The sequence below is a fragment of the Bolinopsis microptera genome, chromosome 2 (genome assembly GCF_026151205.1).
Source record: "Bolinopsis microptera isolate Bmic1 chromosome 2, MBARI_Bmic_1.0, whole genome shotgun sequence".
Classification (NCBI taxonomy): Eukaryota; Metazoa; Ctenophora; class Tentaculata; order Lobata; family Bolinopsidae; genus Bolinopsis; species Bolinopsis microptera.
In genome coordinates, this window is record NC_087073.1 from 6,970,965 (window position 1) to 6,997,188 (window position 26,224).

Here is a 26,224-nt window from a genome sequence, read left to right on the forward strand (position 1 = left end):
GCGTTTCCTTCTAGTCGAGTGGACTCTAATCAGCAGCTAGTAAATAAATGCCTTTTAAACGGGTATTACCAGAGTATTCCCAGCATGGGATCCCGAAACTATTCCCTGTCCACTGAATGTGGATGGTAGGGATCAGAGTAACGTATCTATATCGTCATACAATCGCACCAATGATCACAATAGCGAAGCACATATTTAACTATTGGCTCGGACTCTACGTCGCCTTTAAGCCGGAGCACATCTTTTAAAACCAGTAACAAGATTACACCAACGGCAATCAACTTGTGTCTTGCAGCAGCTACCATGAATAAAATCCTCCAACCGCTATATTACATACTGTCCCAACGTCACGTACTGAACGTTAATAATTTCTGTTGAATTTGACGCAAATGATTGTCATAGATATCGTCTGATGGCGCCAGATGATCCACATAAACGGTGCCATCAATCTTCAGATTCGATCTCATTGATACCACCATGTGCGTAGGATCTACTTAACCATGACAGTACTGCATTATCACCGCTTATTAAAATGAAGCCGAAACCTCTCGAGCTCCAATATTATTACCATCCGTAACAGTATGAAAAGCATAATACTGTCAGTCGTTACCCTAAGTGACATGTAATTCCACGTAAACTACTGGAATAACGTGCTACTAACGGTAACAGTACCTGGTACGGGATCTACAAGTGCCAACTTTAACTAACTACCGCGACGAGTAGTAAGGTTCTTACTTTTGCGTAATATTGAAGTGACTGTGCTTATGGTAGAAATTGAGATATGTGTTGCCAAGCCAATTCCATTCTCTGATTGTGGTTCAATATATACGTATAATTATATATACAACAATGTTTACCTCAAAATAAAATGAGAAGAATTAAAAATAAAATTTGGAATCTGGGTGGAATTTAGATCCAATATTTTATTACTATTGAAATAATCCAAAAGTTGCTGTTGTTATATTATATATAAGTTGTGCGATAAAAAAAGGTAAATTGAATATATTATTATGTTAATTATTCAAACCTCAATTACAAGGGTCATGTCAGAGATCAAACCAGTTTCAATCTCATATCTCGACTTCAAAGCCGGAAAAGACTTTACTGAAGACGTTTCCGCCGCTTTTGGAGCGAATGGCCTTGGTTTAATTGTAATACGGGACCTACCCGATTTCCAAAAGGAGAGAATCGCTGCCCTGAGAACAATCAGAAAGTTCGCAAATCTATCCGAAGAGATAAAAGATAAATACACCCACTCAGAGAGCAACTATAGGTATGTGATACTGTCCACTTTAAACAAACTAGTAATTGAGATCATGATAACAATCCGACCTTTTTTCTCTCGTTCCGTCAAAACACGGTTTTTAGGACAATCGCTCATTCTCATCTTGTTTATTCAATTCACTAAGCACTTTACCACCTCTTTGAGCAGCAAACAAGTTGTATTTTGATTAAGTAATGATATTGTGACATGAAATGAAAATGTGACTGAGTACATTGACAAGCACTCAAATCATATATTCCCGCAGTTTTGGCTGGAGTCATGGCAAGGAGAAGATGAGGAACGGAGTCCCGGACACGGCCAAAGGGTCCTACTACGCGAACACACTAGGTGACACCACCACAGATGATCAGTACCTGAAGGATACATTCCCGGAAATGTACTCTGACAATGTGTGGCCCTCAGAGGATTTACCCGAACTGGAGCCAGCATTCAAGAACATGTCCCATATCCAGGTGGGTGTAGGCTACATGATCTGCGAACTGTTTGACAAATATCTGCGTGGTCTCACTAACGGGCTGCACTCCGCTGGGCACTTCCTGGACATGCTGAAGAAAGGGACGGCTTGTAAGGGTCGTCTCCTTCACTACTTCCCTGCTCCCCCAGCTGCTAACAAGTCTGAGGATGGTCTGTGTGGGTGGCATCTTGATCACGGTGGTATCACCATCCTCACCTGTCCTCTTTACCTGGACCTAGAGGGTAACGAGATACCAGCCCCCTCTGACTGTGGTCTACATATTAAACATCCTAGTGACGGGAGCATTGTCAAGGTCACAATTCCTGCTGACTGTTTGGTTGTGCAACTTGGAGAGTCCTTCCAGTACCTCAGTGGTGGTCATCTCCGGGCCACAGCTCACTGCGTCAAATCCTCCAAAACCCCTGACATCACTCGAGAAACCCTGGCTTGTTTTATGGACTGGCTGCCGGAAGAGACCATGAAACTCCCCGAGTACACACGACCCTACGCGGAGGTGGTCCACACGCCTTTCCTGCCAGAGGGAGTTCCAGATTTGGAGGGGAGGATGAAGGGAGTCAAACATTACAGGGACTTTTATTCGAACACTTTCAAAGCCTATCACAGTGAGAATTAACTGAAGGTGGTTTATATTTTATTATTACTTGGTCTTATTCGTTTAGTGTATAGGGGATATGATATTTGAATATTCCACGATTCTATTTTTAAATTCATTAAGACTTTTCATTTATTACCATTTACTATTGTTATTTACCAGTTTCTGCATTTGATTTACTCGTAAAGTTCAAGCTATTGCCTCAAAATCAAATTTAATAAGAGGTTATTAAAAACCTTGACGAAGTCATCGATGGTTTAAAAGTTTTTGTGGAGTCATCGTTTTGATTTGTGCTTCATGGATTGAACTAGCTGCATTATTATAACACTTCCTGACGCGTGTTTGTGTGGTCTAATTCACGTTCTTTTCTTATCGATGCAGTCTAGGTTCCACTTCCATGCAAAAACGCACCCGGGGTACATACTCTTCAAATAAAACTCAATTAAAAAAAAGATGAGGAGGATATGATGCGCAAACATTTGCATGAATTCTTTTCAATTGAATGATTATGAATCAGCCGCAGCCCTCAAAACTGATGTTTTGCTTCGATAGTTCAAACGCAATTAATTGGACTGACTCAGAAATTGTGAAGAGGAATTAAACAAATTGTGAACAGAATGGACGACTCTACAAATTGATGTGCAGCAAGGACTGAGGGTCCATAGCCAAGTAACCTAGTCTTAAGTTAGCTTGTAAAGTGGGACCAACCTAAAGAAAAGGACAAAGATAAATTTTTGACAAGTTTCGGACATGTTTAGGACATGATTTGGACAGGTCATGAACAAGTTTTGGATAGGGTCTGAACAATTGTTAAAAATGTAACAGAGCTAGATTTCACGGGGTCCCTCTTGTCATTGTCAGAATAGCTTAAAATTAAAGTTAAAACCTCGAAAGGCTAAAGTTAAACAAAATGAAATGTAATGAGATACTACCCACAATTATACATTTAAATTAAACTAACTTACGTACTGCCCAAAGAAATCAATTCAATCGTTTATATGGCCTGCACATTGTTTAAAATTAGCTAAGGCAGTGAGGCTTACGAACAAAACGAAGCCCCCTATGGTCTCCATGAAACATTTTTAAACAGGATTGGATGTGTCAAAGTTTGAACTCAGTCTAAGTTGGGAAGGATCAGGATCATTTAAAAATTTTCGTAAGCCCTGAGGTCACAAAAGGTATAACAAAAGATCCAGATCTTCCAATATCAGAATCTATATTTTTGAAAGCAGCAAAAACAAACTGGCCGAGAAAAATAATCATGACCTTTTGTGCTTAATTTGAACTATTCTTCGCTTGACTGAGAAGAACGAGTCAGACCACATATAAAAATCTGAATCGGGACAATGGTCATCATTGACAAAGCCATTAGCCATAAACCCTGATGTTTGTCCACGTACTTTTTTGGCCACCTTGTTCTATTAAAAGCTCCTGTGGTTGCAATATTAAAAGTTCCTGCGGTTGCACTATTAATATATTTAAAGTTCCTGTGGTTGCATTATTATAATATTTAAAGTTCCTGTCATGGTTGCACGAGGTATCATGCTTCATATTTTTATTTTTATTAGGATTTAGGACATATTTTTAAGGACATGCACGTTAGAATATCACAACGTTTGAGAACCACGTGACCAAGTGATTGTACTCTTACTGGACAAGATAATACTAAAAACCTATATTAAGACGCAATAAAACTATCGGACCACGATGCATGGGGACTTGCCACCCCATGAGGGGAGCTCATTATTTAGGTCACGTGTACTTTCTGATTGACAACAACGAGTAGAGGTTGTTTTATTGGTTTGGCTGTCAAGTGCAACGTGGCAGCAAAGAATTTCCTAGTTCGTGGTGGTGATCAGCACGAGTTGGAACGGTAAACTCGATTTAATGGAGTGCCATATATTATACAAAATTATTATTCTATCGGGTTTCATTCGCATGGCCACCATGAGATTTGATAACAGTTGACAATACTTAAATCGTTCAGCTCTGATAATTCCTTTAAAATTTTAAAGAGACTTCAATGAAAGGTTTTTAACACAAGATTTTATATTTCCGGCACTAATACTATTGAGTAATACTGCTAAATCTATTCAATTCTTCTATCGGCTTACATCTCGTTACTTACAATTCCAATTTCCTCAACAAGTGACTGAACTCAACTGTGTTAATCCAGATTTTTAATAGTAATACAAATTCAAATGTCAATTGAATCAAAGATAAATATTTAAATTAAAAAATTTCAATAAAAAAATTCAAAATCAATTCAGTTACTTGATTGATTGATAATTGATACATTAAGTAAAATTAATTTCAAACTCCCACGCATTCAAAATCTAACCCTTAATAAGGGTCTAGCTGAGCTAGTACTCTAGCTGAGTCTACCTAGTTACTCTACTCTCTAACAATATGCCATCTGATCATTTCTGTTGAACAAAACCATAATTAAGCCCATAACATGTCGCTACCATGATAAGCTAGAAAGTTTACTTTTCTCCCAAGATCATAAACCATCGTCAGGTTTTGCATCATTCCTAAAACTAAAAACATAGTGTCATATCAGCATCGTGTTATTTTCTACGTTTACTTCTGCAGTCGGTACCCACTCCTTTATTTTAAGTGTGTCCTCTGTGGAACAGAAATAGTAAACCTCAGCGTTATTTATCATCCAGTCGGATTCGAAGCTTTTCACATAAGCTCCTAGTCCGTAAAAAGCGAGCATGTCCCCGTTACACATATCTACAGGAAGTTCTACTCCTTTAGCAATAACATCATTCTCTTCATCAGAATAGCCGTATACCGTAGCCTCTACTTCTCCCTTAGTACTTTTGATTTTGGCGGTGTAAAAGAGAACCTTAGGGACGAACTTCTCACTAGGCTTTATTCTGACGTGACTGAAACTTTGAAAGATGGACTCATTAACATAGTAGTACACTTTCCTATTATCCTTGGAACCTAAACGTCTGACACCGATGATGGTGGCAGCTACCGACACCGAGTCCTTGACAAAGTATTCCCCCGGATCCACAATGATGTTTATTCCTCCAGATTTGGAATTTCCTCCTGGCATCTTCCGGAAGGAAGTTAAAAAGTTCCTGTTGATAGTTCCCGCCAATTCAATAAAGCTATCCTCGTCCGTGAGATCTCTGTCTATATTGAATTTTACAAATACAATGCCCATGTTATAGTTCAGATTCTTTTCGGCGTATTGAAATATGTTTCGGATCATTGTGCAGGTCTCCTTGATGTCCTTGCTATCACTCGGCTCCTTGATGACACTGACAACTCCTGAATGATAAATCATGGTTACTGTTAATGCTAAAAATAATTTATAGAGGCAACCTTAAAAGGTTATCATCGTGTAAATGCCATAGTTACCATAGTTACCATAGTTACCATAGTTACCATAGTTACCATAGTTACCATACCTACCATGATTACACAACCTTCATTAACCATATTTGAATTTGATAGATGAATAAGTTTTCTTATCAGCTCTACAAACCTTCCACTTTAAGTCCCAACATCCGTGCAGTGTTAAGGATATCCTGACAACTCTGGGAGTTACGTCCGTACTTTGGGATAGGTTTATTTTCGGAAACTATACACGCTCGGATGAGGAGCTTCGCTTCCTTGTACTCCTTCCTGGTTGAGTCATTGTAAATTTATATCTCCACTAAAATCAAGTACTTTAAAGCTCTGTTAATTGAAATTAAAGCCAGATTATAAGATTGTACGTTTACATTTCTCGGTATTCCAGTACGTTATAATGCCCTGTAATTAAAGCAAGTTCAACACTGATCGTAATTGTAGAGAAGCCCGGCTGGGTGTCATTGCTGCACTTATATTATATTAATCATGATTAGTTGCGAATGAAAAGTTGCTGATGTCAAACTGAAATTAGAGCGGATACCGGATTTTGTGCAGTTCAAATGCTGAGTCGAAAGCAATGTATCCAATGTTGTTCTCTTTTGCGTATTTTAGATGGGAATTTTGCTTGACTGTTTGTCCGAAGATGATTCTTGAAGGATCAGCTCCGAGGTCTATCAAATCCTTCAGTTCCTTTTTGCTCAGAGCGTAAAACCAACATCCTGATATGCAAATTAATCGTTAGTCGTCGACGCATACAAATCCATATAATTGAAAAAGGACATGTTCCTTCAATAAAGTCTGTTCGAATTGAGGACACTCGACATTTTATCTCGTGCAGAATTGACCTTCTGTTGATTACTATAATTATAAAGAATGCAGAGTGATATTGGTATTACTATTAGTTGTTATTTGTTCGTAAATTCTATTGGGTCTGTCACATTCAACAATAAAATATATATTATTATGGGTTCTAGACAAATTGTCCTAAGTGATGGCATCTTATCAGATAATATATCCTACGGAATTGAGCAACATAGTCTGAGTATCAGTAACTACGAAGCTTGACCTCCTGAGGTGATATGATCCGATCATCATTTATCTACAACCAAGTACAACCTTTAGTTAATTTGAAATCATATAACCTGATCCGTTGAGGACCTTTATGACGGGGGTCAAGCCGGAAATCATCATACAGTCAGCTGCAGGTTCTATCTCTGGTATGTGTTCCCTCCACCAAAGTATTCGTTGTCTTATTACTCCTAGGTTCAGACCCTGAACACAAAATTCGTGTCATCATCCATGATACCATAAAAAGCTTATATTGAGCTTGGAATTTTCCTAACACAAAGATGCAATCAAAGCGGGTGTTTTTTAAACTTACAGGTTACCTAACACAATTCCCAAATCCAAAAAGATGCAAATATGGCTTTAAAAATGACACGCTTCAATTGTCTTTTGTTGTCAAAGTAAAAAGCAGAAAAGCTAGTGCAGTCTGTCTTAGTTCACACCAACATACCGGACCTCAAAGACCATGTTACCATGTTACCTGTTCACAACGTACCGCAGTCTAAAGTAACATAAAGTCAAGTATTAAGGGGACATACACCAAAACCTTTTTTGCCGGGACCCGGGATTTGACTTCATATTATGAAAGTAAAGATTACAACTGTAAGATTTGAGGCATTGAAAATTTTTTTTGAGAGTACGCACATTCGAAAAAAAAATTATTTTCTTTTTCGAAAGTTTTGGAAATTTTCAGAAGTCTGTCACTGTAATACCGATATTTCAGTCATTTTAAACGTTGTTTGGCTGATTTTTTAACTGAACATTATTTACAATCCGTACAAGAAGCCCTTCAAAGGATTTTATAATTAAAGAATAGATGACGAAGTTACAGACCAAACAAGGTCGAGAGAAGCAGAATTGAAATTTTTGTAAAAATCAAAGTTGTATATTTTACCATTCACCCAGGTCATAAGATATCGCTTCACAAATTCTTGTGAGTGTAGCTGATGATCATATCCAACTTTGTGGAACAGGATTTCTCTCAATTTTGAGTTTTAAGGTATGAAATGTGGCCTCAAACGACTTAGTAAAATTCATCGTAAAAAAGGGCCAAACATGGCAGATTTAAGGCTTAAAATGCCTATAACTCAAAAAGCATCAATTTTTTGAAATAATTTATACAGAATCGTAATCAGCTTGAGAAGACGAATCTTTTAGTACCAAATAGGTTATTTTAGAAGACAAATTGTCTTAAATAATTTTCTAGCTTGAACACAAGGGTCCCCCCTTGTATAAATTTTTTACAAATTGTACACATTTTTTTACAAATTTTGTGTCTTAAACTATTATAAATTTGGTACTAAAAGATTCGTCTTCTCAAGCTGATTACGATTCTGTATAAATTATTTCAAAAAAATTGATGCTTTTTGAGTTATAGGCATTTTAAGCCTTAAATCTGCGATGTTTGGCCCTTTTTTACGATGAATTTTACTAAGTCGTTTGAGGCCACATTTCATACCTTAAAACTCAAAATTGAGAGAAATCCTGTTCCAAAATGTTGGATATGATCATCAGCTACACTCACAAGAATTTGTGAAGCGATATCTTATGACCTGGGTGAATGGTAAAATATACAACTTTGATTTTTACAAAAACTTCAATTCTGCTCCTCTCGACCTTGTTTGGTCTGTAACTTCGTCATCTATTCTTTAATTATAAAATCCTTTGAAGGGCTTCTTGTACGGATTGTAAATAATGTTCAGTTAAAAAATCAGCCAAACAACGTTTAAAATGACTGAAATATCGGTATTACAGTGACAGACTTCTGAAAATTTCCAAAACTTTCGAAAAAGAAAATAATTTTTTTTTCGAATGTGCGTACTCTCAAAAAAAATTTTCAATGCCTCAAATCTTACAGTTGTAATCTTTACTTTCATAATATGAAGTCAAATCCCGGGTCCCGGCAAAAAAGGTTTTGGTGTATGTCCCCTTAAAGTATTAACGACATCTCTCCCCACACACCCTGTCATGCAGATATCACTCACCATGAAGGGATCCTGCTTATCATCGTCTTTTCCTCTTGTGTTCCCCCTCATAGACTTTATCTGGTGTTCCAGATGAGATTCTCCGAGTTCTGGGCAGGGAGGGTTACAAGTTACTAGCTCCCTTCTCAGACGCACATCTCGAGGTTTACGGTTAAACATATTTGGGGGCTCGGTTATAACCGGTTAGTGGTGGTCGGTGGAGGTGTGAGATATTGGAACTAGTGGTCGGTGGACACGTCCTGTGTATGACCAACGCAAACAAACGACAAAGATTATAGCCGAGCTAGCAATTTAGGATTGTGGAACTTTGGGAATTGCGTTTCCCTTCATGCTTGATGACATAAACCTAATGACTGTAATTTGTGTGAGGAAAATGTGCAGCTGACACTACTGTCACTGCTGACAAGCGACGCTATGCGGCAGCGGAATGTTCGGGAGTTGTACGTCTGCTTTCGGTATTGAGGCCACTTGTTTGCCAGGGCACGTGTGAAGCTACGAAAAATCTCCTTACCTGGACTTGTCGTGGTCTCATGCTCAAATATTCGTACAGTCGTTTTACCCCTTTCCATGCTGCCTGAAATGTCAATCAGTGGGCATTTAAAAAATATTTCGAGTCAAATAAGGCTCTTTTCTGTACCGCGAGCTGGAGTGATTTGCAGGATATGACGGAGACAGTTCCTGAGACACGGATATTGTAACACCTCGAGCTATCAAACGGACATTGTTAAATAATTTGTACTGTCTGCAAAACAGGTGAGAGTTGCCACAATCACATGTACTAGTTTTAGATCATTCAAAAAGAATCGTCGTTGTGATGACTTCACTTTGAAATCCGAAGTTGCAAAGTGCCGCTCCTAAAAAGGCCGCCAGCTGTTTTTGGTCACGGGAACAACTAAAAGTGCAACATCAGACAAACAACACTTAAATACTTCGTCATAAACACCCAATCAAAGAAGACAAAGGGTTACTTTTTGAAACTAAGAAATGCCGATATATACTAGATATTTGTGCCGATGAGACGTTGTTGATAAGTTAACTAAAGTTAGCAGATCATGCTCATAATGAAATGTTACTGAGCCCGAGATACAACTTTTACATCGTCAGAAACACATACTGTGATGTTAAGAATTTAAAGGATTTAAAAGTGGTTATTTAAAAGTAAAAGTAACAAAAAGGATGGGCGTACTGAGATCGTGAAATGTGTACAATGTATTCGATGTCGTCATTAATATTTTCTAACTTGAAGGTGTAACACTGTAACTGTAACTGTAACTGTAACTGTAACTGTAACTGTAACTGTAACTGTAACTGTAACTGTAACTGTAACTGTAACTGTAACTGTAACTGTAACTGTAACTGTAACTGTAACTGTAACTGTAACTGTAACTGTAACTGTAACTGTAATAGCTTACATTGACATATTTGTATATTATATGGCCAATGCACACGAATCGATCAAACTAAACGGTCGAAAACGGATGTCTAACGTATTTCAAACGTTTAAAAATCACCATCTCGGTCCCGAGATTTGCTCAGAAAGCGGTTAAGACTGATTTGTAAATATCACAAAAATGTTTTCAGTTTGGGTATAACTAAAATTAAAACTTGTTTTTATAAAATCTAACTAAATCGCGTACTGTTTTCAAGTCTCATTTAATGATCCCTCAAAAACATTAGACTCAGTGATGACAACGTTATAATGAAAGTAAGTAGATATACTTACCTTTATTATAACATTGTCATCACTGAGTCTTTCCAGGAAAATCAGTTTACGAAGGAATGTTTAAGGAAAACAAGAAATAGAAAAACACAATTTCCCTCAACTAAAATTTCGATCAGTCTCCTTGATTCTGTTAACTAACATGAATATTCAATATCACAATTATTACAAACAAGGAGATGCATGAATTCAAATAAAAAGAAACTTTAGTCTTCACCGAATACTAAACAGAGGGAGGTGATACAAACTACAGTGAAGCATATTTAATGAAACAAGGTGTGACCAAACAGTTAGCTTTATAAAACTGATGACATCAGAAAAGCAAGTTCATGCTTCAAGTGGGTGATCTGACTTGGCAAGCTAGCATGATTGGCGCGCGGCAATTCTTGTACAGTGCATTAACCTTTGGTTATGTAAGCACTATAGAGATGGTATGTAGTACTTTTAGTAGGACTGACGCGCCCTCAACCCTCGTCGTAATGAATCCTGGACTGAATACTGAACTGCACTTTTAATGCTTCGTCATAAGTATGTTGACCGCGACTAGCAGACTCAAGTATGATTATGGTAATGTTTAAAAAGTCAAAAGTCTTTAAGTTTTTATACTTGAAAGACAGCCCATTAAGCATTAATTTGACAAAACATCAATTTGATAGACAACACATTTTGAATGCCACGCTGAAATGGAAGCTAGTACATCGTCTTAACACTTAATAAGACAAAATAATTCTACTCAACAGAGACAGAAGACAAATTAATCGACTAACTAGCAAAAATGTAAGGACAAGCATTTTAATTAGAATAAGTAGAACGACTAGGGTTGACATTAGCAACCCTAACAACGACATAGTAAACAAAACATGGGCAGGGCTAAACACGAGGATAACTGTACTGTTAAAAGGCAGAATTTATAGCTGCCTTCTATCCTTCACTTTTACAATTATTAACGCTGCTTTTAGAATTAGATTGCCGACCCGGCTATCTAGTGGCTATAGTCCTAGAGATTGTAGTGAAGCTAACAACTCCCCTGGTCTCCGATGACAGCAAATATCAAAAAAGGGGCAAAGACTACAAAGTACAAAAACAAGTAGGGGATAACTATGTACTGTTAAACTACGCAATAATATTACAGAGGTGCATGTTTAAGAATTTGACCAAGAGGAACCCACTGAACTGCGGCCCGACCTCCAACTCCGGGAACTCCGGTCACACCTACTTAAAATCATCAAATTCAAATCCGTCCAAAGCATCTGCTTAAAGTAGACTTGAAATGGAAGCTCGTTTGAGACCATTTAAGGTGTTCAGGCAAATTTTAAGTAGATAAGGAGGTCAGTGAAAATATACAACCGTTAGAATACAGCTTCAGAAACTATGGTAACTGTGAGCTAGAGCTGTCGACTAACCTTCTCTATGTGGTTTATTGCAGAAACTTGTAAGAGTTTCTGGGTTGCCTGAATCCAAACATGCATCTCAACGATATAAGCTTATACTCAGCAGTGTAAGCACTAAGCAGGTATAGGGTTTTGTTGTTCTACATCTGGAAGTTATCCTAAAGTCGGTGTACGTGCTTAAGAGTGCAACAAAGCACTGGGGAGGTCGAACAAGCTGGGACAAGTTAACTAGTTAAACGGTTTTATATGTAAGACTTCCAACGGAAAAATAGGAAACATCTCCATCAATTTTGCAACAGTAACAGGTTATCCCCATTCAATGTTGATAAAGGCTGAAGTTTATTACAAGACCTCGAAAGTGGTCTCTTCAAACTGTCACATTAACTATATAAGGACGATAAGTAAGGTTAATGCTCGAGAAACAATTCTAAGGATTGTCTCTCCTTTAAAAGGAATTCACTTCAAATTAGAGCGCAAGCCCGATTAACTATTTCTTATTAGAAATGCGTGCAGAAGATGACTTTTGGGGCTTCACCTTTCAATAGTATGGTCCCTGAAGTATCTGACAACCAGACGTAGGGTTGAAGGGTAACGAACAAATTGATACAATTGTAATAACGGAATTCAAAGCATTGCAATTTATAGTACTACAAAGTTAACACTACAATTATACGTCTTGGTATACTCGTTTAATCATTTGATTTCAGTTAAACAAAAGTGGACACGAACGTTTGTCTTTTAAACAATTTTCCCATATCAATATTAAGGAAACCTTTCGCCACATCTGAAAATTTGTCGACGTTTTCGTGAAAATAAATTAAACCTCCGAAGTCCTAAGGACATTATTCCTTGCCAAACGTTGACCAAATACTGATCGTTATTGAGGAGGCTATAATTATAATTATATGCGTTTAATATGATACAGACATATCTTATTATTTGAGTCTGTTTTAATTGCCCGGTCATACGGCCCAGATCGGATTATCATATTATCACCTATTTATCGATATATATGGCCTGAATAATAACGGCATAATGCATATTGTCATTTGTCATAAGTTACGAAATATTTGATAAGACGATTGGAGCGGTTTGACTTTGAGGAATCGGATCAATGGACTACCGAACATTCGTCGATAGAAACTAGTCGAAACGCAAAGCTTCTGCCAACTATTCATGGTATTTTGATCGGCCGTTGTCAGAGAGGAACAAGCTGACACCCAGGGCTTTGTGACTATGTTCTAAACCCAGACCCAGATACTATGATTAATGAAACTAATCCGATTAGTGCCGTGTGACCGAGCTATTAATATAAGGGGAAATTTGTAAATTGACTCAGCTTAGTTAGCGTCGAGTTCATACACCTCATAATATGAAACTGTATCTTAGTTTAGGAAATTTTAAAATCTTAAATTACTGGATTACTTAAAAGTTTTCCAGTAAAATGTCAAAAATGAGTTAAAACTTTAAGGTGGTATATGTTTATTGTTCAACTGTAAGGTTAGCATTAAGGGCGATAAAATTAAGGACTAGAACTTTAGGTATCTAAGATATCGGGTAAAGCTCCAAAATAAAGCTTTTAAAAGTTTTAGATAGATAGAAAAAAAATATGGATGATCTCAACATAAACCGTTTTTAAACGTTAAAATTTGGTGTGAACTTTTGTAGGTGAAAATTCGGTACGCCCAACCAGCAGCAAAAACTTTTTGTCAAAGAAGTTTTATAAAGGAATTTTAATGTATGTAATCCCTAGATCCACCAACTATTAGGTCCAGTAACAGCTCCGGATTTTTCAAACAATTGAAAGTTTCCGTATACTTCAGTTAACACAAGTCTAAAACTTTACATAACTCTAAAAAGTTCCATATTATAAAACTAATGCAGTAACTATAAAAAAAACCATGCGGACGAACATGCGCTATAGAGTATAAATATTAATTCTTAAGTTTTCTCACTAAAAATTCCGCATGTCGTCAATACGTCTAACATGATGACATAATAAACCCGCCCTTTACAGCTCATTTGCTACACACAGGTATGTTCTAAAAATAGTGTTTTGCAAGTAACAAGTAAAAACCAGGTGATAAAAATCCGTAAAACTGCGTATCCGAATGCTTGTAAGTCATCACTGAGACCCAGAAGTTTACCGAGCGTTCTCTATAATCCATATCTCCGGGTAGAGTTTGTTTCCGTAGTCGTATAACCAACTTTTCCTTCCAGAACTATATGAACTTTGTTTGGAATTTAATTTTTTAAAGACGTTAACACCCTTGAAGCAGACTTGCAGTTCAATAATTTACGAAGTTCAATGAGTCGTTGAAAGCAAGAGGTGTTGCGCAGCACTACCGGATAATTTCTAACTGATGTTAGACTGACTGTAGTAAGGGCGTCATGGTTATTAGGTACGTGTTACCATGGTTACGTCAGCATGAGAATTTGTCTACGTTAGAGGAGAAACGGAGCTGTTGTTGCTGTTGCTGATGCTGCTTAGATAACTGTCTTCCCATTACTTTCCGTCTTTCCTGCTGAAAACAGGTTCATTTATTACCAAACTCTCAGACTTAACGAATAGTGAACTGATATTCATAAATCTCTGATAAAATCTTGCGCTTAATGCAATTAATAGAGTAACAGAATAAGAACTAACCCTGGGACTTGTAGAGGTTCTGCTCCTGGAGTCACTGGAGCTGATAAGGGAGTAGTCATCGAACCAGAACTGTGTGGGTGGCATCACGTGATCAGACACCTGATCCCCAGACTGGTCCTCGTGGGAGGAGGGGGACACGGACCGGGAGGAGCCGGCCATTATGTTCCTTAACGCTCCGTGCGCAGACTTGGAGATCTGGGGTTATTAGTTAGATAGTTATATCACTATCTATACAGTTATTAGTTAGATAGTAGTAGATCATTGTAACACTATTTTATAATCAGACACTATAAACAGCCCATATCTGATCGAGTGTGGTGTACTTTTATAAATATTATTATTTATAAATATTAAGGTTTTACTCACAGATTTGTCGGTGTGAAGAGAAAGAGATCTGAGCAGAGGGACAGCCCCAAACTCCCTCAACATGGTCTGGTCAGGAGGGGATCTGGCGGACAAGTTCCAGAGTGCTCCACACGACATGGCTATTACCGTGTCATTGGTACTTTGCAGGAAGTCCACTAGCCGAGGCAACACTCCTGAATCTCGGAGAATTCTTCTGTATTGGCCCACTTGGGCTATGTGACTGAAGAGTCAGGGTTTACAAATGTGGTCATGTATGTAGGAGGAGAGTTTCAATAAAATACCAGATTTCATTCGTGTTGAAAAGGATTAACTTATACAAAGTCGATATTATATTGTTTCGATAACGCTCAATTCAAGTTTGTGAATATGTTGTTTTCGATTAAATCACATTATTACGTACATCGAGGAATATTGAATAATTAATTATGGTCAAGTCATGATTTTAAAGATCCGGAAAATTTCGGGAACAGTCGCAATTCTCCACATTTATTTGGAATTAATGAAGTACGGACACCACCAAACCAGAAGCCATTCAACCGTATCAAAAAACAATTGAGTAAATATTGTAACACGGAATACCTTACGCTATTTACATCGCCACGCCGCGCGCATTCTGGAAGCTAACGACGTGAGTGACACGCCGATTAGACAAGTGAGCTCTAAATTTGCAATAAAGCTTGTCAAGGGACATACCTGCTAATATTCCTAAGAATACCCAGGGTGTTTTCTAGCACCACAGTGTTCCTCTGTAGAGGCTGCTTTACCAGCACTGCGATGAGTTCCAACCCCTCACTGCACAGCGCCTGACGAAGAAACACGTGTTAACAACATGTTAGCATGACTATTTGTGGGCAAAACACGCACCTTGGTTAAACCCACGCGACCGTAAAGAGTACACATAAGGTGTGCTAATTCACTGCAATTCCGTTTTACAATTTTTACACGAGGAGCCTCACCTCTTTATTAGCGGCGTTGTGAGCACTGAGATTCCAGAGCGAGCTCGTCAGTACTTTCATAGTACTAGCATCACTGCAACGTCGCCCCACGTCTATCAGCACAGAACAAACTTGGCAATGTGCCAAATTCAGCTTGGTCTGAGAACTTGCTCTCCAGCTCAAGTTCCTAAACAGACTGGTGACGACCCTGACTACGTCCGGAGACTCGTTACCGTGAAGTAGTCCTAACAACACCTCGAGGAAGGGGGTTATGTGGGACAGGGCCGTTTTAACATGCTGGTCCCCGCAGGTTAGGTTGGTGAGGGCCGTACAGCCGTACTTTACCACCTCACTCAGGGAGATCTGGGTGGAGTTGTGCTCAGGGAAGGAGAAAGCTATTGGTTTATACAGGGCACACAGTGCGATATACTCTGAGATTGCAAATATCACCCCGATATCGTTCATTACAGTTCTGTACTCCTCGTCAAAGGACAGTTTGGTGAGAATGATAAGAGTTTTTAAAGGCTGAGTGTTAGGAAGTGGGGTATCAGGATCAGTTCTGAGTTTAATGTACGCGTCCATCAGTCCCTCCAAACTCCTGACTAGTGTGGACGCGTGTCTGTGAACTTTATAATGCTTCCTTCCCGTCTCTCCCAGATTCCTGTAAACATCTGAAATGGCTTTCATGCTCTGTGTCTTCCTTTCTCGTTTAGCCAAGTGGAAGATGTGTCCGAGTGGCATTGTGCCACACCCATGACAGGACTCAGGGTACATGGTAGCTACCAGTGTGTCCAGACCCTCTGAGTTGAGGATCCGTTCTGCGTTCTCCGGTACTCCGGACATTGTTATCAGTGTGTCGAACATAGCGTCCAGTGAAGACAGCTGGTCATCTCTGGGGAGAAGGTAAGTTAGTGATATTGAGGCTGTTTGGAAACTGATTAGAACAACTTAACTAGTCTATGACACTTAACACAATCCAACTTTGAGTAGCTCTAATTACAGTACATTGAGTGAGTAAACTGAGAAAATAACAAGCAAAAGCAGACAAAATATAAAATCCAGACAAGTTCAGCACAGACCTAGCCCCAGAGAGATGAGCGGAAGAATGGCGACTAGAAGTTGAGGACCTGCTTGACTCGTACCTCGTGGAGTGCCCCTGGGTCCGGGCAGGATATCTACCATCTGATGGAGTAATTGGGTAATTTATTGGGTAATTTATTGGGCAATTAATTGGATGATTACTCTAATGATCACTGAAAACAGGTCACCAAATATCATGCTTCCGTTTAGATTTGTTGTGTCAATTAGGGACATGCACCTTGCTAATTAATTGGATACAGATATTAAGACAACTCATTAAGGAAATCAAATTGATGTTCCATGGGAAAGTCGAATAAAGCCAATTTGTGGAAAGAGCAGTGAGTCTAAAGTAAGAGAGAGAGAGAGACAACACTACAATTTTCCGCTGAGAAAAAAATATATATGTTAAGACGGTTACTGGGCTATGTTAATAATAATAATGCAGCTTGATCTAATCAGTGGGTCAATCGTGTTTCTAGAAGGTTAAACTTAAGAAAGTTTGCAGGAAAGTTTTAAGTTTCCATAAAATAAATAATATTCTGATTCCTACTAACATTTGAGATAACTAAATGTTTACAATTATATCACGATGGCCACATTTCACCTTTTTAAACTATTAGTGGTAGAACGTGATAAATAAAAGTTTGTATGGTCATTTAGTAAGTTTTAACGTGTCTGTCAGCACATGTTTCCATCTTTCTTAAAGTCTCATACTGGGCCATTTTAAAAGCTTTAAGTCCTGTTAGAAATCAAATTTGGTTGGGTTTCTCGAAAATAGCGCCTATGAGTTTTGTTTACTTTACAGTTTCCATAGCAGGCATACCTAGGCGACGTTCTCAAGAGAAAATTTGGTAAAAATAAAATATACTTTGCTTTATGCAGTAAATTCCATGCCGATTTGTGACCACTCCAACGTTAATCTATATCATGTGCCCCGATTGTATATACAATGAAACCTACTTAACAGTCAGTGATGGAAATAACTCTTTTTGAACAGTAGACCACATAAAATTACATAATATTTTATTCTCATCAATTGTTAAGCATCATGTTTAAATTAAATTATTTGAAGAATTATTCCCCTCCCTCAAATTGAGCCCATATTTCTAAGGCATCCGTACTACTCAACATAAATATTTGAATTGCCATACCACCCACGGTCATATAAGACGCAACTTAAGGACTTTAGTCAATTAATAACCAATTACTACACATGATTTAGACAAATAGTAAAAGCCTCAAATCTGTAGAATTATGAGGTCAAATTACACAATTGGTAGTTTGTGGGAATATTTTTATGCAGGGAACTTAAAAAACTTACTTTGAAACTTAATATTCGACGAAATATGACAAATCATGGAATTAATTCAGACTAAGATGAATGAGTTGCCGGCAATAACCATGGTCAGGTTCGAAACTGGCGGTGAGAACAAAGAAGTTGTACCAATCACTAACTTGATTCTGATTCAGAGGGAAGATCGCGATTAACTCTAGACGAACTGGAATCTGATCTGAGACCCTTATCATCAGCTTTGTCTAGCTGGGAACTGTGTACGGTCGACCTTGATCCTCCTGAACCCTGAAATATGGAGATAAGCTACAAGTAAGCAATGTCATGTCAGCTATTTAAGCTGTTCTATTACACTCTCTAGCTGAACTGGATCAGTCACTCGGCCGGCCGGCCGGATCGCATCGATCGATCGATCGGGCGAAGAAAAACGCGCATACGCGCGCGTCACGTTGTTTATTCGCGTATATAATTATAGTAAATATTTGATCGCGCAATCCATAAGGCAAGATCAAATTCTCCCCAGTTATGAAGTGTCCTTGAACTTCATTATTTCAGACTCACTAGGAGACACTGAAACATGATGTTGGAACCTGGCAATTGACCATCACAAAGCCAAATGCTGTTAAGTATAGTCAAGAAGTAGTTTTAAGAGTAGCAACTAATTTGCTCACTGAATGAATACTCTTCCTTGAAGCTGAAAGCTCCCTGGATACGAGAGTGAAAGCATCTCGGCATAGAAACGTAAGATACACGACAGCAGGTGTTTTCTGAATCAAATATCAGCACAGTTTCTGGGGATCACATTATACTCTCTACTGACAATATTACACAGAATTTATTGCACACGAACACGAATGTAACGACTTAATTCATTGCTCCTTGAGTTCTACTGCACACAAATTAGTTTCTTACCGATTACATAATATAATACTCAATCTGAGACGAGGACTGAGACACTAATGTTGGATAAAAATAAAATTCATCACGTAATTCCGTTACCAGTTTCCAAATATTTACTGCAAACTTAACTCGTGCTAGTCTGGGTGTTCGTTATCATTTTAGGGCACGACCACGCTACTAATTAGGAAAATTAACAAATTGTTTATTATAAGCCGGAGCATGATGTCTCACAGGTAACCTTCAGTGTATTTCAGAGTAATCTAATATCTGGCATGTTCCCTTGATTACATTAGAAGAGAGAGACGTGCAATATGAAAAGTAGAGCCAAGTACTCGAGCAAAATGATCAGCCAATGTCGCACTGTAAGAATGACGTCATGTTATGCGAATTAGTTGAAATGGTGGGAATTGTGGTGGAGGTATATCACGTTACTCGTTCCAATTAATAAATCACATCACATGTCAATCTGTAACCAATAAGTCTAACAAAGCTAACAAACAAGTAATATATGAGGTAAGTTACGTATATAGTAAGTCAACTTGAATAGGACAATAGACGCAAGATTACATTACTTGTTCGACTTTTAACATCATTCGTAACACGATATGTTCACACACTTTACACTGGAACTCAATGAGAATGATCCAGAGCTATAGGGCATTAGGGCGCATTGCTCGAACAATCTTTACGCTTCATGATTTGACTTTTAACTGAGATATGAATAATTCATGTTGAGAGTTTAAAACGTTCAGCAAGAAGAATTATAAAATAGGCATTAAGTTGTTCGAGCTGGTTGCTCTGTTGTTAATCTGCCATTTTGAATAATGTTGGATATTTTGGTAGAAAGTTCCAGAAGTGAAAATACTGGCTAATGAGCTGTCAAGCATAACATTTCAGTGTTAAACCTTATATATTGAGTTTAACACACAAATAAAGGAACTGACAATAACTGCTCTCCTACTGATAAGGGTCATACAAATTAGGATTAAATTTAAAGTCATGATTTATTCTTATTTCATTTCATTTCATTTCAAGTTCGGCTGGTGCGGAATCGCACTATTTACATTTCGCACCACTTTTATTTTTACTCTATCGGTCGTTCTCCTAACATACTGTTCGGAACAATTTTGGAAGCTGTTAATGTAAGTCTATGTTCCACCCCAACGAAGATTTGTAACTCTTTCATAGGAAATTTTGGTACTGGCACTGCTGGTATGAGATAAGATGGTTGTAAATTAAAATTTCTTGTCCATTTGAAATCGAATCTGCCCATTGAAAAACAAACTACTTTCAATTTTATAATAGTTACTGAATTTGCCGCACATTTGTCGCACAATTACCGCTTTTTAGCTCGTGCAGTACCACAATGCCCTATTAGCAAAGAAGGAAGAAAATTGTTCCTAATTGTAAATAATCAGTGTAGATCCACGTGTCTTAGAGCTGGAGCTACAATCAGAAAGTAAAACGTGCGAAGTCCTTCTAACACGGGTGTAATGATATGTGTTCGATAATAAATATTCCCGAATAAAGCGAATTATGTATGTATTTATTTAATGGTCATGGGTCATGTTAAAGTTTATAAATCAAGAGGCTTGCATATAATGAACATATTGGTCACACGGGTGCAGAGTTGAGTCTGTACGGAACCTAGTAGTTTCAGATCCTTGTTTAACTTGCCGTACAGCAAGGTCATCCACTACTTTAGCCCGGCGAGGCACATAACTCCCTCTACAACTATGCCACGAAGGAGGTATCACCGACTTCAAACAAGATCGCTGTGTGTAGCATTTTTTAAAGATGTAATCAAGGCGTGTTTATTAGATTTTTGCCGTGTCGCTGTAACCTAATTGTACCCTTAACTAAGGTATTTTTACGCGATTACGAAGTAAAACTCTGTCTCTCTTACCGGTCTATCTCCTTCTGTAGATCTAGATCTGGATACCTGAAACAATGAAGAATTTGATAATTTTTATGAGTATTAAAAAAGAACAAGTTCCCGAAAAGCATATGTTCTGAAAACAATAGGAAACCTTTAAATAATTATTATTGATAGGGCCGGATCGGTCTTATTTTAGACTCCTTCGCGAACAGACTCTTAATCCTACTTGTGGTACGAACTACATTATACAGTCTACAAAGACAAATAAAGAATGTAGCGTAGAAAGAATGTGGCTTACCGAAGTGACATGTGTTTTATCTGAACCTGATCTCGACCTGAGCAATGTGAAATGTTAGGAATGCGGTAAGCAACATGGCAAGCACCTCGTGGTGGCTACATTGTATGTAATAGTCAATAACCCGACAAAAAGGGGCCGCTTAAGATAGAACATGTACAGCAGTTGTACAGTGCAGTGTATGTATACTGTATAGCAGTTGTACAGTGCAGTGTATGTATACTGTATAGCAGTTGTACAGTGCAGTGTATGTATACTGTATAGCAGTTGTACAGTGCAGTGTATGTATACTGTATAGCAGTTGTACAGTGCAGTGTATGTATACTGTATAGCAGTTGTTCAGTGCAGTGTATGTATACTGTATAGCAGTTGCTCAGTGCAGTGTATGTATACTGTATAGCAGTTGTTCAGTGCAGTGTATGTATACTGTATAGCAGTTGTTCAGTGCAGTGTATGTATACTGTATAGCAGTTGTACAGTGCAGTGTATGTATACTGTATAGCAGTTGTACAGTGCAGTGTATGTATACTGTATAGCAGTTGTATGTAGTGCAGTGTATGTATATTGTATAGCAGTTGTTCAGTGCAGTGTATGTATATTGTATAGCAGTTGTTCAGTGCAGTGTAAGTATACTGTATATAGACTATAGAGGTTAGAGCTCATTATCCCTGCTTGTTAAAACACAAAACGAGAAGGAATTTATACATACACGCTATACTCCAACCTCATTTCAAGGCTAACAAGTAACACTATTATTATTATATTGATTTTACATCAAAGTGGTTTAATAATACTCACTCTAATATCAAGTTGTTATACAGCATTCGTTGTTTCCCTGTAAAAAGAAAGTTATATATGATTGTGTTGTCTGCTAGGATAAGTAATAATACTGTGCTACTGATCATGTAACACGTACATAATTATATATAATTATATAATATTCAAGGCAAAGTCTGCGTCTGAGTCACACAGGTATTTACCAAAAATAACATTGTATCATGGGTATTGGGTGTGTCCTTTAAATTCAAAATGCGAATTAAAGCTTGTACGCTAATTATATGTTATGGGTGATAACGAGAAATGTATCCTATTTCTGACGAGTATTGGCTTTTCTAAGCAAACTTAGTGAGACAAAATGGTTTAATCAGGCAAAATGAAAAGCTTCAATACGTTTTGAAATAAAAGAAACAACTGCAAGTATTTATTTAACATGATCCGCAATTGAGGAGAAAAATAATATCATCTGAAACATGAGAAATATTACATTGGTTTCCATTAGCTTTTTCGGACATGACACTCTCATCGTCTTTAAAGGAAGTAGCCTTGACTTTGTCCAGGATCTCTGACAGATCTAGATCGTTAGCCATAGGTGGAAACTATAATTGATACGTAGCCTTTACATTACCTGTAATGGTGTTGTTAGACAAAGGTTTAAATACAATGCTTTTGGACACGAAGGGAAACACACAACGTAAGGCTTGAAATGTTCGTAAAACTACATCATTAGAGCCTGTAAAAACATTTAATTTTAAGATAAGCACTATATCAAGTAAAATTCATATATAATCATCATAGTTTATTAACTCAAATACAATCACATACCGAATTGTGTTATAAAGACGTTGGATTTAGTTTCCGTTTTTTCATAATGTACAAAACCAATACCAAATAAGTCTCTCAAAGCTATGCAGTAGAAGTAACTATGCAGTAGGGGGTTGGGTTACAGTAATTCGGGGGAGGTAATGAATATTGATAATAATTGATACAACAATGTTAGTCTTCAGCTGGTGGTGGATTCAGCAAGATCAGCTTTACTTACAAAATACAATAGATGAAATTGAAAACACTTAATTGGGGAATCTTAATCATCAGAAACCATACATTTTTTTATTTGAAAATTCAATTAATTATTATATATATAAATCAAGCGTTACATTTCAGCCATGCAAAATTACAATGACATATTTTGATATACTAATTGATAAATGGAACTGCAATATAAGTTGCTTAATGTTTGGCCGGATGACAACTAACTACAAGAGAAAAATAAACTTGATTACATAATAATTAATTCGGCTGAACCAACACATAGCAAGAGCCACATTAACGTTGGGGCCGTCATGATACAGAACATAAATAATATTAAATAGTTAATAGTTAATAGTACTATGTTTACAGTATGCACTGAAGGGGTATCCTAGGAAGTTTCTTGAACTTTTAACAGGTACCTCTCCTCATTTAACCCTCAATTAAATTTCATGTCATTCAGCTGAGTCGACCGAGGAGATCGCATAGATCCAATGGATCCTTAGCTACTCCCTAGACATACAAAACATTGATGTTGAATGTAGATTTATTGATTTGATTTTTGTTCAGTCCAACCAAGAACAAATAACTCAATGGGTCAAATAACAAATCAGATCCATAAGTTAGTATATATAATAGCTATGATGACAAAATGAAACATAAACTTCTCGTCGTTTTTATATCAAAATAATTGAAAATAACAATAATGTGCTCTTACAAATGATTGGTTGGTTGATTAATGGGCATCCTTTTGAGATTTCGATTTGAGCAACATGTTTAAAGCTTGGTTCCACTGAAACTTGTTGTCAGGATCTGGCATTGGCCTAGAAATTTACCGAAGGAGAATACAGAAGTGCAAAACGTGGCCTTATGTCTATTTTGCAATTTAGAGATGACCACTCAGTACAGTGCCACTCTATAAATAATCAACTTTAGTGACAAACCAGTTCAATATTCTCCACAGAACACTTTCCTATGAAAAGACCCCCATTTATATTTATATCTTTTTCATTTTACACCTGTCACTCACATCATATAATATACACCACAAAAGAAAAAGATTCATTCAATCATTACATTATACACTCACTCCACCACACATGTACACAAACCATTAAAGCAGGTTACACGCATGTGTACCGTTCACTTCACTACCGTTTACAACGTATCAGGTAATGGTTCAGTTTAATTATGGTAAGGGCACAGCCTGTCAAAAACCCTTTTCGCATGATCCGTCGACACCGCCTGAAGGTGACTGCATAATAACGGATCAACGTGGAATCAAACGTTGATAAGCTTGCAGCTTCCAGTGACAATGTGTTCAACCTGGTGTCATGCTTGAATCGGTTTTGGACCCCTTCATGCTTTTATTTAATTCATTATTGTTATTTGGTATTATGAGCTGACATGTACATATAAATACGGTATCTAAAAATTAAGTGTATAGCGAGCATATTTAACAATTTTTAAGCAATAATGTATTGCGAGCAGCTGTAACTTAAATATCGCATAAAAATCATATAACTCAAAACTAAAATTTTACTGGAATATAGGGAAAACTAAGATAAAATTAATGTCAGATCCGTTGCCACTCTCAGCAGTCAACCAGTGCAGGGCTCACAAAAGCTTAACAGCGCCTGGGTCCGTTCACCAACTGTGCTAATGTGAGTGGCGGTGTGGTAAGACCCATTTTGACAGCGTGTATATTGATCAAATACAAGCGCGCTAGCTGCTAGCATACTTGTATCATTTAATTTTAAATCAAATTTATTCGGATATATATTTATTGATTATGTATTGAATTGGTGATAAATAATAAAATTGTCTTTTCTCAAAAAAAATGTCTTTTCTCAGAATCTATCTTGAACTCTATAATTTTCAGGAAATTAGTCAGTAAGTTAATTGTTAAAGGACAAAAGAGATGTGATGTCTGTGTAAATGGATATGCAATTCCTAGTGATGTCTTGATCTGTAGACAGCTTTCCCAGCCAGAGGGTAGTTTGTTTGTCAGATCAACTCACAGATGGGGACTCATGCTGACTGATATAAAGAAAAAAAATCTGGAGATTCGATTAATGATTTCTGAGTAAGATTGATTCCCAGGAAATGTTTTTTAAACAAAAAAAGGTTTCTCGTTGATAATTATGACATCACCAATCACACATGTCTACAGAGGATCATCATATACTATATGAAAACGCTAGTAATTTACCAAAAACAATTTTATTAATTATTATCAAATACATTGACCACTGTATTTTTAAAACCTATTCATACTTCCCAGTGATATGAAGATTTATAGAGCGTTTTTTGTCACATAACGATGAAGCCAAAGATAATCATATCGTTATAAATTATGTTCCTTTTTATTTTCAATGTAATTGCTTCCTTCAATTCTAACTTCTCTAGCAACTTCCCAAAAAATATTTATCACTGTTTAATGAATTAACAATTCATTTTATCTACTGCTCCAGCTTAAAAACTCAAGGCACTTTCTGAATTCTTGACCTCAAAAGGGAGTTTGCTCTATCTTAGTTACACTCTTGCTACATCTATTGCGATTAAGACCAGATCTGCTCATTTCTGAACATACCGGATTCATAATCAGTCCAAACAATGTCACACAGTCATTAAACGTGTTGATGAAACTAAATTCCTCAGCGTTATAATAGATAAAAACCTTAACTGGAAACCTCATACTGCATATCTTACATCTTAGTTCTAAATATTAAAGTGTGAAGTCGGTAAACTCTGCCGTATGAGAAGATTTATACCTAAAGAGCTGTATAATTTTTGTTTCGGCAACCAGCAACTGAATCGTCGATGGGCCGACAAATATTTGTTGTCGAGTAATGTTGAACATTCATATCTACATGATTATATTGATTTCATTTAGGAATTGTATATAATTATCTTTGACCAAGTTAAATTATCAATGAGAATGCACCCCAGCACTTGGCGCGCGCGGCGGCTTTGATGTTAGCGGCTACAAGCTAGGCAGCTGCCGACAAAATGCCACGCACGTTCAGCGCACGGCTTTTCGTTTTCGATTTTATAAAGCAACTTTTAATGTTTATTAATGAAATTATCGGATATTTATAATTCAATATGTATTGATTCTTCTGTGGAAAATAAAAATT

The 26,224-nt window shown here is 37.3% G+C and overlaps 3 protein-coding genes across 4 annotated transcripts; 1 reads left to right on the top strand and 2 right to left on the bottom strand.

Moving 5' to 3' along the window:
- The first annotated feature begins 1,043 nt into the window (after positions 1–1,043).
- On the top strand, positions 1,044–2,510 carry LOC134811271 (uncharacterized). The gene is made up of 2 exons (XM_063818046.1): positions 1,044–1,273; positions 1,530–2,510. Exons 1-2 carry the CDS (start codon positions 1,044–1,046, stop codon positions 2,371–2,373), a joined length of 1,074 nt encoding a protein of 357 aa, XP_063674116.1. The 3' UTR covers positions 2,374–2,510.
- Positions 2,511–4,540: 2,030 nt separating this feature from the next.
- LOC134811187 (ornithine decarboxylase 2-like) lies at positions 4,541–9,603 on the bottom strand. Its single transcript, XM_063817935.1, has 6 exons — positions 9,286–9,603; positions 8,775–8,863; positions 6,867–6,996; positions 6,266–6,443; positions 5,858–5,997; positions 4,541–5,640 (listed from the first exon to the last, which is right to left on the bottom strand). The coding sequence occupies exons 1-6, from the start codon at positions 9,341–9,343 to the stop codon at positions 4,907–4,909; spliced, it is 1,329 nt and encodes a 442-aa protein (XP_063674005.1). The 5' UTR covers positions 9,344–9,603; the 3' UTR covers positions 4,541–4,906.
- A 2,898-nt stretch (positions 9,604–12,501) lies between these two features.
- Positions 12,502–22,684, bottom strand: LOC134811007 (adenomatous polyposis coli protein 2-like). 2 transcript variants are annotated; one of them, XM_063817710.1, is made up of 11 exons: positions 22,543–22,684; positions 22,077–22,113; positions 21,282–21,318; positions 21,011–21,046; positions 18,369–18,492; positions 16,913–17,015; positions 15,855–16,725; positions 15,592–15,701; positions 14,899–15,118; positions 14,533–14,727; positions 12,502–14,407 (listed from the first exon to the last, which is right to left on the bottom strand). In XM_063817710.1, exons 1-11 carry the CDS (start codon positions 22,643–22,645, stop codon positions 14,309–14,311), a joined length of 1,935 nt encoding a protein of 644 aa, XP_063673780.1. In that variant the 5' UTR covers positions 22,646–22,684; the 3' UTR covers positions 12,502–14,308. The 2 variants fall into 2 exon arrangements, with proteins under 2 accessions (XP_063673780.1, XP_063673779.1); XM_063817709.1 differs by having other exon boundaries at positions 13,273–14,410.
- Between the last annotated feature and the right edge of the window lie 3,540 nt (positions 22,685–26,224).

Coding starts and splice junctions, on each gene's coding strand:
- LOC134811007 (XM_063817709.1), bottom strand. CDS start 22,645: ATGGCTAACGATCTAGATCTGTCAGAGATCCTGGACAAAGTCAAGGCT. Junction 21,047..21,281: donor ATAAAACACATGTCACTTCG/GTAAGCCACATT, acceptor TCATTGTTTCAG/GTATCCAGATCTAGATCTAC. Junction 15,702..15,854: donor ACAACGCCGCTAATAAAGAG/GTGAGGCTCCTC, acceptor TTTCTTCGTCAG/GCGCTGTGCAGTGAGGGGTT.
- LOC134811271 (XM_063818046.1), top strand. CDS start 1,044: ATGTCAGAGATCAAACCAGTTTCAATCTCATATCTCGACTTCAAAGCC. Junction 1,274..1,529: donor CACTCAGAGAGCAACTATAG/GTATGTGATACT, acceptor ATATTCCCGCAG/TTTTGGCTGGAGTCATGGCA.
- LOC134811187 (XM_063817935.1), bottom strand. CDS start 9,343: ATGGAAAGGGGTAAAACGACTGTACGAATATTTGAGCATGAGACCACG. Junction 6,444..6,866: donor AAAGGTCCTCAACGGATCAG/GTTATATGATTT, acceptor TTTGCATATCAG/GATGTTGGTTTTACGCTCTG. Junction 5,998..6,265: donor TTTGAACTGCACAAAATCCG/GTATCCGCTCTA, acceptor TGACTCAACCAG/GAAGGAGTACAAGGAAGCGA.